This window comes from Drosophila persimilis, unplaced genomic scaffold (assembly GCF_003286085.1).
Source record: "Drosophila persimilis strain 14011-0111.01,24,50 unplaced genomic scaffold, DperRS2 tig00000520-arrow-pilon, whole genome shotgun sequence".
NCBI lineage: Eukaryota > Metazoa > Arthropoda > Insecta > Diptera > Drosophilidae > Drosophila > Drosophila persimilis.
In genome coordinates this window covers 4,642,210-4,659,320 of record NW_020825317.1, presented here as the reverse complement: position 1 = coordinate 4,659,320, position 17,111 = coordinate 4,642,210, and the positions used below count along the sequence as shown (strand labels likewise).

Genomic DNA, 17,111 nt, shown 5'->3' with positions numbered 1-17,111 from the left:
TCACTTACCCAGCTCTTTGTCTTCCCAGGTCTGTTTTGCCTCCAAAAGAGCGTCGTAAACCTGACGGCTGGGCTCAGTGCCCGAGAAGACATAGTAGCGTGCACGGACGCGCTTAAAGAATTCCACGTGGGCGTAGTATGAGTTGCCGTTGTGGGGGACATAGGTTAGATCCACGTAAACTGGGGCCGGCTTCTTGCTGACCTTGTTCGGCGATTCGCTGCGCTTGCGGAGGTTCTTCTCGTTGTTAAGGCGCGTCTTGGTGGCGACCAGACGACGCTCCTTTTTAGGTGTGGTGCGGATATCGGAGCCGCCCTCGACGGGCAGTGGTGCGGGTGAGGGTAGTCCCAGTGGCTTGCCCCACTCTTCCAGGCGATCCTTGGGATCCTTGGGCAGGGTTCCAGAGCCGCCACTGGTGCTGCTGCTTTTCATTGTGGTCGTGGTTGTGTTTGTAGATGTGGTTACGGCTTCTCCATCTCCCTCCTTCTTTTCGTGTGATGATTTTTCTGTGGTTGTGGCTGTGGTTTTAGTCTGACTGTCTCCCACTGAACTGAAGCTGCTCTCGGCGATACGCAATCGCTGGACATCGCTGAGTGGGAACCGCTGGCGTTCTGCGGTGCTAGTGACAATCTGTTCGACCTCGTCGGCCTTTGACGGAGAGTAGGAGTACTTGGCGGTGACGGAAGACATTACCTCGGCGCCGCGCGCCTGCACATGCTCCTCGAGCGCCTTCTGGAAGTCTTTGTCCGCCTGGTCGAGGAATTTGTGTCCTGCCCAGGTCTGGCTGCTGCTCTCCACACTGTCCGACGATTGGCTATCGCCTGGCGCCCCAGCGGCTGCTCCCTGGATGGGTATCGGCTCGGTGCTGCTGGGCTTCACATCGAAGGTGTCTGGCAGCGCACCATAGAACGAGGTGGCCATGGGATCGGCCGTACGCGGCAGAAGAATCGAGCGGGCCGTCGAATGCTCCTCGCTGCCGTATTGCGGCGGAATGTCATCCTGGCTGTCGTCGGCATCCATGTCGGACCGCTTGCTCACGCCAGAGCTCGAGTGCTGCAGTTCATAGCTTGTGGCACTTCTGGGCGAACCGGGCAGTTCATCATCGTCCTCGCTACCCGGAGTGCTGGAACGGTAGCTGGCGCCCCGGAGCAGGGCCACCTCCTTAGGCAGGATCTGGTCGCGGTCGCTCTTCTCGCTCTCACTGGTGGTGCGGGTGGTGGTTACGACCACCTTCTCGCTGTCCGGCTCTGAGCTGTCCGTAGTCGTCACCGTCTTCTGCTCGGTGACTATCTCCTTGCCGTCCGAGGAGATCACCTTGGTGACCGTGGTGATTGTCGTAGTAATGATCTTTTCCGTGCTGCCGCTCAGCGCCGTGGTGCACTCGATGCCACGCAGCTCGTGCAGATCGGGTAGATCGGCTTCGACATCTCCCTGGTCTGCCTCCAGGGACATCTGCTTTAGATCGTCCTTGCTGACGCGCGGGAACGGCGACGTTGGCTTCGGGGACGACTCGGGCGTCTCAGTGTGAGACTCCCGTCCCAACGGTGTGGGTATGGACTGACTCTCAGAGGTGAGGCCGCCGGGACTCGATTTGCCGCTGATATCCTTGGGAGATAGGGGACCCGAGGTTGAAGCGATGCTGCTGCCCACAACAGCTCCTCCTGAAGAGCCCGTCGGCTTTACGCTGGGACTAACGGGTGCCGTCGGCGGCGTCTTGCGGTCAACGGGGTCACTCTGCCCCTCTGCCTGGTCGATCTGCGTCAAAGTGATGGACTCTACCTTGGAGGCAGTCTTCGAGAAGGTGCTAGATTGCTGGGTGCTGGTTGTGCTACTGCTCTGCTGGTCGCTGGATTTCAGTAGAGTAGTTGTCTTGGTAGTGGTTGTCAAATCCTGAGATTTGCTAGAGTGCTGTTGCTCGTGGTGGTCCTCCTCCTGCTCCTCGAGTGTGTCAATCGACTCGACATCCCCGAAGGGCTTGTAGATGCTAGTCATCATGATGGTGGCAATGGACTTGGAGCGTCCCTCCTTCACGCTGGTCCGCTCCTCCTCTTCGTCGCCGTCAATGTCCTCTTCCTCTGGATCGCTGTGGGTCTGGCGACCATCGCTTGTGTGGCTTAGCACTGACTCGCGCCTCGATTCATCCGTGCCGACGAAAAGTGTCCTCTGGGAGGAGGTAGTGCTGCTGGTGGTGGCCTTCCTCAGGCACTCCTCCGCCGTCTTGGAAGCCTCGGCACTGAATGTTTCCTTGGCCGAGACGATCTTCTCCGTGGCCAGAAACTCGGCCACGGTCTCCTTGAGACTTTCATCTCTGGTGCAGCTGCTGCTGATTGCGCTGCTTTCGTGGGTCTCCTCCTTCGTTGCCTTGGACTGGGTCTTCTGGGCGCTGGTTGTCTGGATCTCGCTAACAATGGACTCTGAGGAACACTCTTCGGACTGGATGAGCAGCTCCTCCAGCATCGAAGAGGCTGTGGAGCTTGTCTTCTCCACCAGTTTGATAAGGCTCTCGCTCTCATTGTCCTCCTTGATACTGGTGCTGGTGTCCGCCTTCTCTGTGACCAGGCTGGAGAGAGACTCGCATCGGGAGCCATCTTCTACCTTCAAGCTGCTGCTGAGGGACTCGCTCGACTGGAGGGTGGCAGACTCCTCCTTTAGAAGCCTCTGGCTGGACTTGGACACGGACACCGATTCGCTGGACTTCTCCTCCTTCTTTTCCTCCTTGGTCTCGATTGTTGTTGAGATAATCGACGTCTCCTCGTCTTTGGCGCTTATGTGGCTACTGCTAGAGGGGGGACGCGAGGATTCGGTCTCCTTGACTTCCTTGTCGCTGATGTGACTTGCCACGGATTCGGGATGCGATGCCTCTTTGGTTTCTTCCTTGTCACTCTGGTGGCTCTCACGCCTAGCCGGAGTTGGAGACTTCTCATCCACTGGTTCGGCTATGCTGCTGAGCTGTGAAGCAGGACGCGACGTCTCCTTCGATGCGACCTGAGACTTATCCTGATCCTGCTGGTGCTGCACCTCTTCCTCCTTCGCATGGCTCTTGTGACTTGCAACGGACTCGGGGCGTGAAGGAATTGATTCCGTGGCTCCCTTTTGGCTGGCTGCAGATTCTGGACGGCTCTGGTCCTTACTGGCTGCTCTATCTGCTCCCTCCCGCAGCTGGGCCTTTTCGGACTGCTCGATTTTGTCCTTTTCTTCAATGGAGATGGGACCGGACTTCTGGTCAGGTGAGGACTTTTCGGATTCTATGTCCACCTTTATCACATTGATCTCCAGGGACTCTTTAGTGGGTGTGGAGGCTGTCTTAGGGCTTTTGTCGGACTCCTCCTCATCGGGATCAGCAGACTTTAACTTCTCCTCCAGCTCCTTCTCATCAAAGTCGGGTATGATGTCAGTAATGTCCTTGTCGGACTTCAACACCTTTGCCACGTCAGCCACGATCTTGAAGACCTCCTCCTCGCGCGGCGACAGCGGACGCACGGGCTGTGGTGGCAGCATCGCAGTCTTTTCGGTTGGTGGTGAGAACCTGTGCTCCTCATCCTCTTCCTTGATGTCGTGAAGGACGGGCTCATCGCGCTCACAGATGGTCACTGTGAACTCGGGCGATCCGACGGTGGTGATGTGCGTCTCTCGTAGCTCAGAGAAGCCACTGAGGTCTAGGCTGCCCTTGGCAGAAGCGTCCTCAACTTCGACGACACCTTCTGTGGTAGTTTTGGTGACCAGCTCGGTTATCGCCTTCTCTGAGACGTCAGTGACTTTTTTTGAGACCTCCGTGACTTTCTCTGAGACCTCTGTGAGCATTGCCCCAGCAGTCCCGACAGCAGCGTTGATCAAAGAGGTCACAGCACTCACTTTGGTGTCCACCACAGACTGTAGCTCTGTCAGCTGAGGGCTGCTCTCCTTGCTAACGTTGTCAACGGTCTCCACAACTGTGCTCTCAATAGTCTTCACGCTGGTCGCGCTGTTCTGTTCCAACGTCTGCTCCACAAGTTTCTCATCCACTTCCACCTTGGTGTCCTTGAGATCCAACAAATCAATCAGCCCAGCGCTTCCTGGGTAACTTTCTGCTTGAGTGATATGCTTTTCTACTGTTTCAATGGTTTCTTCGAGGGCTTCCAGTAGTGGGGAAGCCTCATCCACAGGGCTTGAGGCCGTGTGCGCTGTAGCAGCGGCCTGGGAGAGCTCAGCGGGCTTTGACATTGCATTAGATCCACTGGAAGTATCCAGCTGGGCCTTCGAGAAGTCTCCATCGGCTACATCGACAGGACTAGACAGGGTCGGTAGCTTTCCTTTCACTTCGGTTGTGCTTTGGCTCAACTCAAGACCCAAGTCAGCGATGGATTTTGGGCCCTCTTCGATCGGGGACGAAGCTGTTTCTATAGCCGACTCTGGCCGTGACGCGTCCCTTGAGGCAACGGAAGACGACTTCTCATCCTTAACGCTTCCGGTAGCCAATGCGGGTCGCGATACCTCCTTTGATAGAGCAGACGACTTGTCGTCGTTTTTTGTACTTTCCGGCTTAACGATTTCGGCTACCGATTCGCGCCGGGAAGCCTCTAGTGACTTGTCGTCTGTTGTACTTTCAGGCTTGGGGCTAGAAATCGTGGCACCATCGACGGCTGAGTCCGGTCGCGATGTTTCCTTAGAGACAGCGGTAGGAGATGCGCTACTCTTTTTACTCTCAGCCTGGGATTCACGACGCGATGCCTCCTTTGATTTGTCATCAGGTACGCTCTCGCGATTCTCAGCATCGTCTTTGACGCTCTCTACAACGGACTCTGGTCGAGACTCCTTAGATGAGGTTAACTTCGCACTTTCAGGCTTACTAGTTTCTGCGGTTGATTCGCGACGTGATAGTTCCCCTGACTTGACCCCATCACTACCGTCTTCTGCAGGAGATTCTGGCCGCTCCAATTCCTTACAAAAAGGGGAACTGGGGGCTTCATCAACAGGACTCGATACAGTCTTCTCTATACCAACTTGAGCAAGCTCAGCGGGCTTCGGAGGGGCAGACTGTTGTGTTGGGGAGCTAGTTGCTGCGGGAGGAAAGTCTCCATGAGCAATGTCGACAGGACTAGATGCCGTTTGGACATTTCCCTGCAAATCAATGATCAAGGGCAGCACTGTTTTTTTAGCTTGTTCGAATTGTGCGAGATCCTTTGGTGCCTCCTCAATTGGAGATGATGCAGTTCCAGCAACCGAATCCGGTCGGGATGTTTCCTTTGAAGGAACTGGAGACGGTTCCTTTGACTTGTCCGCTATCAAGCTTTCTGGTTTCGTAGAGTCTTCTTTCAGACTTCCGGAGGCAGATGGTGGACGCGAGGGCTCCTTAGATTGGATGGGAGACTTATCTTCCTTAACACTCCCTCCTATGACACTTTCTGCAGGAGAATCTGGTCGCGGCGACACATGCTTAACGATAGAAGGAGATCTCGGCGCTTCATCAACAGGAGACGAGACAGTTTCTGCGATGGAAACTGTTGAGTGTTCTGCCGGTTGAGTGAGCGCGTCTGGTCCCGTTGAAGTGGGTGGAACAACATGTGAAAAGTCGCCCTGGGCAACGTCCACGGGGCTAGATTCTGTAGGAAGCTTGCCAGCCGCCTCCCCTTGCAGGCTTAGCGTTAGGTGAGCTTTTTTTATGAGATCGATTTCTGGAAACTCTTTTTGCGCTTCTTCAATTGGCGAAGAGACCGTTTCCCTAGGCGATACGGATGACTTTTTGGCCTTTTCGTGATGATCAGGAATTCTTTCTGCAACAGATCCAGGCCTTGGTGAAGCTTCCTTTGAAGAACCTGCAGACTTCTCAACTGCTGATTGCCGTCTAGATGCCTCCTTCGACTCGTCCACTACAGTTTCTACCACTTCAGCGTCAGCTTTGACACTTTCCACAACCGATTCTGGTCGAGAAGCTTCCTTTGAGGCAAGTGGAGACTTCTCGTCCTTGGCGCTTCCTTCTTTTACGCTCTCTGCGATAGATTCACGACGGCTTACTGGTTTCTCGGTTTCATCTTTGACGCTCTCTGCTACGGATTCTGGTCGAGAAGCTTCCTTTGAGGCAAGTGGGGACTTCTCGTCCTTGGCGCTTCCTAATTTTACGCTCTCTGCAAGAGATTCACGACGGCCTTCTGGCTTGTCAGCTTCGTCCTTGATGCTTTCCACAACCGATTCTGGTCGAGAAGCTTCCTTTGAGACAAGTGGAGACTTCTCGTCCTTGGCGCTTCCTTCTTTTACGCTTTCTGCGATAGATTCACGACGGCTTACTGGTTTCTCGGTTTCATCTTTGACGCTCTCTGCTACGGATTCTGGTCGAGAAGCTTCCTTTGAGGAAAGTGGGGACTTCTCGTCCTTGGCGCTTCCTAATTTTACGCTCTCTGCAAGAGATTCACGACGGCCTTCTGGCTTGTCAGCTTCGTCCTTGATGCTTTCCACAACCGATTCTGGTCGAGAAGCTTCCTTTGAGGCAAGTGGAGACTTCTCGTCCTTGGCGCTTCCTTCTTTTACGCTCTCTGCGATAGATTCACGACGGCTTTTTGGCTTCTCAGTTTCATCCTTGACGCTTTCCACAACCGATTCTGGTCGAGAAGCTTCCTTTGAGGCAAGTGGAGACTTCTCGTCCTTGCCGCTTCCTTCTTTTAAGCTCTCTGCAACAGATTCGCGACGGCTGTCTGGCTTCTCAGTTTCATCCTTGACGCTTTCCACAACCGATTCTGGTCGAGAAGCTTCCTTTGAGGCAAGTGGAGAATTCTCGTCCTTGGCGCTTCCTGCTTTTACGCTTTCGGCGACAGATTCACGTCGGCTTTCGGTTTTTTCGGCTTCATCTTTGACGCTCTCTGCCACGGATACCGGTCGAGAAGCTTCCGTTGGGGCAAGTGGAGACTTTTCGTCCTTGGCACTTCCTGTTTTCACACTGTCTGCAACCGACTCACGCCGGCTTTCTGGCTGCTCACTTTCAGCTTTGACGCTTTCCACAACCGATTCTGGTCGAGAAGGATCCTTTGAGGCAAGTGGAGACTTCTCGTCCTTGCCGCTTCCTTCTTTTACGCTCTCTGCAACAGATTCTCGACGGCTTTCTGGCTTGTCAGCTCCGTCCTTGACGCTTTCCAAAACCGATTCTGGTCGAGAAGCTTCCTTTGAGGCCAGTGGAGACTTCTCGTCCTTGCCGCTTCCTTCCTTTACGCTCTCTGCGATAGATTCACGACGGCTTTCTGGCTTCTCAGTTTCATCCTTGACGCTTTCCACAACCGATTCTGGTCGAGAAGCTTCCTTTGAGGCAAGTGGAGACTTCTCGTCTTTGGCGCTTCCTGCTTTTACGCTTTCGGCGACAGATTCACGTCGGCTTTCGGTTTTTTCGGCTTCATCTTTGACGCTCTCTGCCACGGATACCGGTCGAGAAGCTTCCGTTGGGGCAAGTGGAGACTTTTCGTCCTTGGCACTTCCTGTTTTCACACTGTCTGCAACCGACTCACGCCGGCTTTCTGGCTGCTCACTTTCAGCTTTGACGCTTTCCACAACCGATTCTGGTCGAGAAGCTTCCTTTGAGGCAAGTGGAGACTTCTCGTCCTTGCCGCTTCCTTCCTTTACGCTCTCTGCGATAGATTCACGACGGCTTTCTGGCTTCTCAGTTTCATCCTTGACGCTTTCCACAACCGATTCTGGTCGAGAAGCTTCCTTTGAGGCAAGTGGAGACTTCTCGTCCTTGGCGCTTCCTGCTTTTACGCTTTCGGCTATAGATTCACGTCGGCTTTCGGTTTTGTCGGGTTCATCTTTGACGCTTTCTGCCACGGCTTCTGGTCGAGAAGTTTCCTTTGAGGCAGCTGGAGACTTTTCGTCCATGGCGCTTTTTGCCTTCACGCTCTCTGCAATCGACTCATCTTTGACGCTCTCTGCCACGGATACTGGTCGAGAAGCTTCCGTTGAGGCCAGTGGAGACTTTTCGTCCTTGGCACTTCCTGCTTTTACGCTTTCGGCGATAGATTCACGTCGGCTTTCGGTTTTGTCGGGCTCATCTTTGACGCTCTCTGCTACGGATTCTGGTCGAGAAGCTTCCTTGGAGGCAAGCGGAGACTTTGCGTCCTTGGAACTTTCTGCCTTCACGCCCTCTGCAACCGACTCACGACGGCTTTCTGGCTTTGCAGCTTCAGCTTTAGCGCTCTCCCCAACAGATTCTGGTTGAGAAGATTCCTTTGAGGCAAGTGGAGACTTCTCGTCCTTGACGATTGCTGCCTTTAAGCTCTCTGCGATAGATTCACGACGGCTTTTTGTTTTCTCGGAATCATCTTTGACGCTTTCTGCTACGGATTCTGGTCGAGAGGCTTCCTTGGAGTCTAATGGAGACTTTTCGTCCTTGACACTTCCTGCTTTAACACTGTCTGCAGCCGACTCACGACGGCTTTCCGGCTTCTCAGTTACATCTTTGACGCTCTCTGCTACGGATTCTGGTCGAGAAGCTTCTATTGAGGCAAGTGGGGACTTCTCGTCCTTGGTGCTTCCTAGTTTTACGCTCTCTGCAACAGATTCGCGACGGCTCTCTGGCTTGTCAGCTTTGTCCTGGACCGATTCTGGCCGAGAAGCTTCCTTTGAGGAAAGTGGAGACTTCTCGTCCTTGGCGCTTGTTGCCTTTAAGCTCTCTGCGACAGATTCACGACGGCTTTCTGTTTTCTTTGCTTCATCTTTGACGCTCTCTGCTACGGATTCTGGTCGAGAAGCGTCCTTTGAGGCAAGTGGAGACTTCTCGTCCTTGGCACTTCCTGCCTTCACGCTCTCTGCAACCGACTCACGCCGGCTTTCTGGCTTCTCGGCTTCATCTTTGACGCTTTCCACGACCGATTCTTGTCGTGAAGCTTCCTTTGAGGCAAGTGGAGACTTCTCGTCCTTGGCGCTTCCTGTTTTCACACTGTCTGCAACCGACTCACGCCGGCTTTCTGGCTTTTCACTATCAGTTTTGACGCTTTCCACAACCGATTCTGGTCGAGAAGGTTCCTTTGAGGCAAGTGGGGACTTCTCGTCCGTGGCACTTCCTGCCTTCACACTGTCTGCAACCGACTCACGCCGGCTTTCTGGCTTCTCAGTTTCGCCTTTGAGGCTCTCTGCTGCGGATTCTGGTCGAGAAGCTTCCTGTGAGGCGTTTGGAGACTTCTCGTCCTTGGTGCTTCCTAGTTTCACGCTCTCTGCAACTGATTCACGACGGCTCTCTGGCTTGTCAGCTTTGTCCTGGACCGATTCTGGCCGAGAAGCTTCCTTTGAGGAAAGTGGAGACTTCTCGTCCTTGGCGCTTGCTGCCTTTAAGCTCTCTGCGACAGATTCACGACGGATTTCTAGTTTCTCGGTTTCATCTTTGACGCTCTCTGCCACGGATTCTGGTCGAGAAGCTTCCTTTGAGGCAAGTGGAGACTTCTCGTCCTTGGCACTTCCTGCCTTCACGCTCTCTGCAACCGACTCACGCCGGCTTTCTGGCTTCTCGGCTTCATCTTTGACGCTTTCCACGACCGATTCTGGTCGTGAAGCTTCCTTTGAGGCAAGTGGAGACTTCTCGTCCTTGGCACTTCCTGCCTTTACACTGTCTGCAACAGATTCACGACGGCTTTCTGGTTTCTCGATTTCATCTTTGACGCTCTCTGCCACGGATTCTGGTCGAGAAGCTTCCTTTGAGGCAAGTGGAGATTTTTCGTCCTTGGCACTTCCTACTTTTGCGCTCTCTGCGTTAGATTCACGACGGATTTCTAGTTTCTCGGTTTCATCTTTGACGCTCTCTGCCACGGATTCTGGTCGAGAAGCTTCCTTTGAGGCAAGTGGAGACTTCTCGTCCTTGGCACTTCCTGCCTTTACACTGTCTGCCATAGATTCACGACGGCTTACTGGTTTCTCGGTTTCATCTTTGACGCTCTCTGCCACAGATTCTGGTCGAGAAGCTTCCTTGGAGGCAAGTGGAGCCACTTCGTCCTTGGCACTTCCTGCCTTCACGCTTTCTGCAACCGACTCACGCCGGCTTTCTGGCTTTTCACTATCAGTTTTGACGCTTTCCACAACCGATTCTGGTCGAGAAGGTTCCTTTGAGGCTAGTGGAGCCACTTCGTCCTTGGCACTTCCTACTTTTGCGCTCTCTGCGTTAGATTCACGACGGATTTCTAGTTTCTCGGTTTCATCTTTGACGCTCTCTGCCACGGATTCTGGTCGAGAAGCTTCCTTTGAGGCAAGTGGAGACTTCTCGTCCTTGGCACTTCCTGCCTTTACACTGTCTGCCATAGATTCACGACGGCTTACTGGTTTCTCGGTTTCATCTTTGACGCTCTCTGCCACAGATTCTGGTCGAGAAGCTTCCTTGGAGGCAAGTGGAGCCACTTCGTCCTTGGCACTTCCTACTTTTGCGCTCTCTGCGTTAGATTCACGACGGATTTCTGGTTTCTCGGTTTCATCTTTGACGCTCTCTGCCACGGATTCTGGTCGAGAAGCTTCCTTTGAGGCAAGTGGAGACTTCTCGTCCTTGGCACTTCCTGCCTTCACGCTTTCTGCAACCGACTCACGCCGGCTTCCTCCCTTCTCCGTTTCATCTTTGACGCTCTCTGCCACAGATTCTGGTCGAGAAGCTTCCTTAGAGGCAAGTGGAGCCACTTCGTCCTTGGCACTTCCCACTTTTGCGCTCTCTGCGATAGATTCACGATGGATTTCTGGTTTCTCGCTTTCATCTTTGACGCTCTCTGCCACGGATTCTGGTCGAGAAGCTTCCTTTGAGGCAAGTGGAGACTTCTCGTCCTTGGCATTTCCTGCCTTCACGCTTTCTGCAACCGACTCACGCCGGCTTTCTGGTTTCTCGGTTTCATCTTTGACGCTTTCCACGACCGATTCTGGTCGAGAAGCTTCCTTTGAGGCAAGTGGAGACTTCTCGTCCTTGGCACTTCCTGCCTTTACACTTTCTGCAACAGATTCACGACGGCTTTCTGGTTTCTCGATTTCATCTTTGACGCTCTCTGCCACGGATTCTGATCGAGAAGCTTCCTTTGAGGCAAGTGGAGACTTCTCATCCTTGGCACTTCCTGCCTTCACGCTCTCTGCAACCGACTCACGCCGGCTTTCTGGCTTCTCGGCTTCATCTTTGACGCTTTCCACGACCGATTCTGGTCGTGAAGCTTCCTTTGAGGCAAGTGGAGACTTCTCGTCCTTGGCACTTCCTGCCTTTACACTGTCTGCAACAGATTCACGACGGCTTTCTGGTTTCTCGATTTCATCTTTGACGCTCTCTGCCACGGATTCTGGTCGAGAAGCTTCCTTGGAAGCAAGTGGAGACTTCTCGTCCTTGGCACTTGCTGCCTTCACGCTTTCTGCAACCGACTCACGCCGGCTTTCTGGCTTCTCGGCTTTATCTTTGACGCTTTCCACGACCGATTCTGGTCGAGATGCTTCCTTTGAGGCAAGTGAAGACTTCTCGTCCTTGGCACTTCCTGCCTTTACACTGTCTGCAACAGATTCACGACGGCTTTCTGGTTTCTCGATTTCATCTTTGACGCTCTCTGCCACGGATTCTGGTCGAGAAGCTTCCTTTGAGGCAAGTGGAGATTTTTCGTCCTTGGCACTTTCTGCCTTTACACTGTCTGCAACAGATTCACGACGGCTTTCTGGTTTCTCGATTTCATCTTTGACGCTCTCTGCCACGGATTCTGGTCGAGAAGCTTCCTTTGAGGCAAGTGGAGACTTCTCGTCCTTGGCACTTCCTACCTTCACGCTCTCTGCAACCGACTCACGCCGGCTTTCTGGCTTCTCGGCTTCATCTTTGACGCTTTCCACGACCGATTCTGGTCGAGAAGCTTCCTTTGAGGCAAGTGGAGACTTCTCGTCCTTGACACTTCCTGCCTTTACACTGTCTGCAGCAGATTCACGACGGCTTTCTGGTTTCTCGATTTCATCTTTGACGCTCTCTGCCACGGATTCTGGTCGAGATGCTTCCTTCGAGGCAAGTGGAGATTTTTCGTCCTTGGCACTTTCTGCCTTTACACTGTCTGCAACAGATTCACGACGGCTTTCTGCTTTTTCGGTTTCATCTTTTACGCTCTCTGCTACGGATTCTGGTTGAGAAGCTACCTTTGAGGCAAGTGGAGACTTCTCGTCCTTCGCACTTCCTGCCTTTACACTGTCTGCAACAGATTCACGAGGGCTTTCTGCTTTTTCGGTTTCATCTTTTGCACTCTCTGCTACGGATTCTGGTCGAGAAGCTTCCTTTGAGGCAAGTGGAGACATCTCGTCCTTGGCACTTCCTGCCTTCACGCTTTCTGCAACCGACTCACGCCGGCTTTCTGGCTTCTCAGTTTCATCTTTGACGCTTTCCACGACCGACTGTGGACGAGAAGCTTCCTTTGAGGCAAGTGGAGACTTTTCGTCCTTTTCACTTCCTGCCCTTACACTGTCTGCAACAGATTCACGACGGCTTTCTGGTTTCTCGATTTCATCTTTTACGCTCTCTGCAACGGATTCTGGTCGAGAAGCTTCATTGGAGGCAAGTGGAGATTTTTCGTCCTTGGCGCTTGCTGCCTTCACGCTCTCTGCAACCGACTCACGCCTGCTTTCTGGCTTCTCAGTTTCATCTTTGACGCTCTCTGCTGCGGATTCTGGTCGAGAAGCTTCCTTTGAGGCAAGTGGAGACTTTTCGTCCTTGGCACTGCCTGCCTTTACACTGTCTGCAACAGATTCAGGATGGCTTTCTGGCTTCTTGATTTCATCTTTGATGCTCTCTGCCACGGATTCTGGTCGAGAAGCTTCCTTGGAAGCAAGTGGAGATTTTTCGTCCTTGGCGCTTTCTGCCTTCACGCTCTCTGCAACCGACTCACGCCGGCTTTCTGGTTTCTCGGTTTCATCTTTGACGCTTTCCACGACCGACTCTGGTCGAGAAGCTTCCTTTGAGGCAACTGGAGACTTTTCGTCCTTGGCACTGCCTGCCTTCACACCGTCTTCAACAGATTCACGCCCGCTTTCTGGTTTCTCGATTTCATCTTTGACGCTCTCTGCAACGGATTCTGGTCGAGAAGCTTCCTTGGAAGCAAGTGGTGATTTTTCGTCCTTGACACTTGCTGCCTTCACGCTCTCTGCAACCGACTCACGCCTGCTTTCTGGCTTCTCAGTTTCATTTTTGAAGCTCTCTGCTGCGGATTCTGGTCGAGAAGCTTCCTTGGAGGCAAGTGGAGATTTCTCGTCATTAGCTTTTCCTGCTTTTACGCTTTCCGCAATCGACTCTCGACGGCTTCCTAGCTTCTCAGTTACATCTTTGACGCTCTCTGCCACGGATTCTGGTCGAGAAGCTTCCTTTGAGGCAGGTGGAGACTTCTCGTCCCCTGCGCTTCCTGCTTTCACGCTTTCCGCAACCGATTCTCGACGGCTTCCTGGCTTCTCAGTTTCATCTTTGACGCTGTCTGCCACAGATTCTGGTCGAGAAGCTTCCTTGCTTCCTGCCTTTAAGCTTTCTGCGAGCGATTCACGATGGCTTGCGAGATTTTCGGCTTCGTCTTTGATACTTGCTGCCGCAGAAACTGGCCGGGAGGCTTCCTTAGATGTAATTGAAGACTTCATATCCGTTACGCTCTCCCTGCGAGATGGTTCTTGTTCCTGTTTTGAAGCATCAGCTTCCCCCGGTTCTTTTTTGGAAAGGCGTGGTTTTTCTTGCTGCTTCTCGAGCTTTACTTCCACTTCAACCGCTTCCTCAATGGTGGCAGGACTCTCCATGGAGATAGTGTCCTCGCGGTCCTTGGCCTTTGGCGATGGTGCGGTTGCAGGTCCAGTCATATGAGCAGGGAGCTCGTCTTCGGAAGTAATGTCACTGGTTTCCTTTTCTTCTGGGGTGCTCGCTGACTTCTTAGCCTCTTTCTCAGTGATGATCGTTGCCTCTAAATTCGTTTCGTGCTCATGGCTCTCTTGGGCTGTGACCACCACTGTATCTACTTTCTCCTCCACCTCCTTATGGGTAATTTCCTCCGCTTGTTTCTCCACGACGGCAGCTGTTGGGGTTGTGGGCTTGACTGCTTCTTGGGCAGCCCCTACATCTTTGTTAGCTTCCTGTAAATCTTCAACCTCGACTTCAGACTCCTTGGTTTCTTTTTCGTCGTCGGTTTCCTTTTCTTCCTTGGCGGACTCCTCCTTGTGCGAAATGCTTTTGGCGCCTATATCCTGGCTGTCCTTCTCGTACAGGCCCAGATCGGCCTCCTCATGGACGGGCAGGTCGGCAACCTCATCGGGTGTCTTGATTACATCCCTCATTAGGTTCTGTTGCGCTTCAAAGGTCATCTTCATGGGCAGAACTCGATCTCCCGATTCGGGAAGCTCGGCAGCCTGGACTATGTTTTTCGCATCCTTGGGCGCCACCGCGGCGGCGATTGCAGCGGTCGAGGCAGCTGTGCCTGGAGCTGTATCGGGCAATATTACTCTGGCCACAACGATTGCTTCCACTTCTTTGGTTTCCTCTTTAACGTACTTCTCCTCGATGACCAGGTCCTCCTTTATCTGGTCCAGCGGAATGCGCTCGTCCTCGGGTAGAGTAGGGGCTGTGGTTGCACCTGACTCGATGGTGGCGGAGAACTTCTCCTCTGGAAGACTTTCCTGCAGATTAATTGGCAGGGCTTCGGGCGCCTCCAAGGGTTCGTCCTTGGTGTCCGAAGTCTTTTTGCTGATTTTTTCCTCGGGTGTTGGCGAGGATAGCTCCTCCTCGGGCTTCGCCAGTTGCTCCTCGGTACGCGACTTGACAATGTCCTTGGCCGAGGCGATAATCTCCTGCAGCTCGGCCTTGATCTCCCCCTCTGTGGTCAGATCCTCGTGTCTCCCTGATACGACTGCGGCGGCACCACTGCCTTCCAGCCGGGCCTTGCGTTCGGCGGCTTCCACCTTCGCAATGGCGGCCTCGATCTCCTCCTCCGCGCTCTTCTTGCGCTTCTTCTCGGACTCTTGGGAGTCGCGCTGATGTTTCTGGATCTCCTCCTCCTTTGTAATGCTGCTCTCTTGCTCGATGATCGAGTCCTCAGTGTACTGCTCCACCTCTTCCTTCTCGATGATCAGGTACTCCTCCTCCTCTTCGGCCTCAGTAGTGCTGTCCTGCTTGGCCATTTCCCGCAGCTCGGCCTTGATTAGCTGCTGGCGCTTCATCTCGTCCCGGCTAAAAACCGCCTCGATCTCGCGCACCACCTCCTGCTCCTCCTTAAGGTCATCCAGCTCGCGCTGCTTCTCTGCATCGAGCTCCTGGGAGGCGGACAGCTCTTGCAGCTTCTTGGCAGCTGTCGCATCGTCGGCCGATGGCGTCGATACGAGACTCGAATCCGTGGTGCCACCTTTGTCAAGACGCGCCTTTTTCAGGTCCGCTGCTTTCGGCTTGGCCTGCTTGATGGGACTGCCTGGTGCCGGTGCCCGCTTCGAGGGAGACACCCCACGGGGTCGCCTCGAGATTGGCTTCCGTTGAGCCGAAGCTTGCGCCGTCGCCTTGGAATCTGCTTGACTCTGCTGCGTCTTCCTCTCAGTGGTAGCGGTGGCTGTGGCAGTGGTGTTGCTGCTGCTGGTGGCACGCCGCGTGGTGGCACTGATGGTTGTCTGACGTCCGGCGGCCGCCGCTGCTGCCTGCTGTTTGGACTCCAGCACCTTGCGATTATTGGCCTCCTTGGCGCTCTTGGCAGGGGTGCTACTGGGGCTAGACTTGGTGGCCGGGCGGGCCATCGCCTTGTACTTGCCATCACGCGAGGCGTTCGCACGGTACGCGGGCGTGGCCGTGGGTGAACTCTTCTTCTCCTCGCGCTTCACCAGCTTCCGGTCCATGGACTTGGGTGGCTTCGTGTCGATCCTGGAGCGCACCACGGGCTTTACTTCGGCGCGTGGTTTGTCCGGCTTGCCCTTAGCTGCCTTTCCTGTTGCTTGCTTGCTGGTAGATGTGGCATCTGCAGGACTTGCCGTTACCCCCTCCACGGCCACGGCATCGACGGCATCCTTGGACGGTGCTGCTGCTGGCGTCTCCACTTTCTTTTCCTCATCCTTGTTGTCCAGCTCGGGCTTCTCCTGTTCCCCAGTCTCCTGTTCGGGCTCCGCATCGGCCTCGGCATCGGCTGGCTCGGACTCTGCAGGCGCTGCCTCATCTCCAGTGTCTGCTCCTGGTTCCACCTCCGGCTCAACATCCGTGTCCATGGAGTCTGCCTTGTTGCGGACTATCGAGGCAGCAGCAGTGGCAGAAGCAGCCGCCGCTGCAGCTGCAGCTGCTGCCTTTGCAGCCTCCTCCTTGGCCTTGTTGTCCTGCTGCTGGTGCTGCGGCTGGTGATGCTGGACGGCAACGGCGGCACTGGCGACTGGTCCAAACTTGGAAATAGGCTTATAGCTGGCGCTGGGTGGCGCTGGCGTAGCCTCGATGGCAGACTTGAGGCTCTTGCGAGTGCTAGCGACAGTCTGTATGGCCGGAGCAATGGACTTGGCCGTGCACGTGGAGTGCTTCATGAACTCGAGATGCTTGAGCTTCTCGAGGCCTTCTTGGATCTTAAAGTCAGGCGTACTGCCAGGGAACAGGATGCGAGTGATGGTGTCGTCCGGGTTGGCGGGCTGCCACACGAGCAGGGCGCAAATGGAGACGAGATTTTGCAGCGGGAAGTTGAAGTCCTTGGAATCGCGGGCGGAGAACAATCGCTGATCGCCGGCATTCCACTTCTGCATGAACTCCTTCACCTCCTTGGAGTCACGGGCCGGACTGATCACATACATGTCCAGTGTGCCGTGGCCCACCTTGTGATACAGGTTGATCGGCTCCTGGTTGCGGTAGCAGCTCTGCGGCTTCAGATCCAGTGACTTCAGGTCACTCACGATGCCATGGCCCCGCTCGAACAGGTCGATCAGCAACGGATTGCGATCCTTGTCACCATCGGGACTAGGCAGTCCCTTGCGGTCAGGTACATTGCCGAAGAAGTGGCCGATCTGGGGGTAGACGTGCGAGTCCCGCTTCCGGGAGACCACTGCCCCAAGGCCCTGCACATTGCTGTTGTTCAGGCGCGTCATAAGCACAGCGTCCAGTCGGTCCAGGTGGCGGGCAAAATCCCAAAAGCATGCCTTACGATTGAAGCCGCCATCCACTGTAATGATAGGGCAAGAAAAAGCTCAGCTTGGGGGCGCATTATCTT

The 17,111-nt window shown here is 54.2% G+C and overlaps 1 protein-coding gene across 1 annotated transcript in view; it reads right to left on the bottom strand.

Moving 5' to 3' along the window:
• The window catches only part of LOC6596730 (microtubule-associated protein futsch), a 49,229-nt gene that overhangs the window by 4,125 nt on the left and 27,993 nt on the right, over positions 1-17,111 (bottom strand). Inside the window, exon 6 of the mRNA XM_026990197.1 lies at positions 9-17,063. Coding sequence (XP_026845998.1) covers positions 9-17,063 — 17,055 coding nt within the window. The remainder of the gene's footprint in view (positions 1-8; positions 17,064-17,111) is intronic.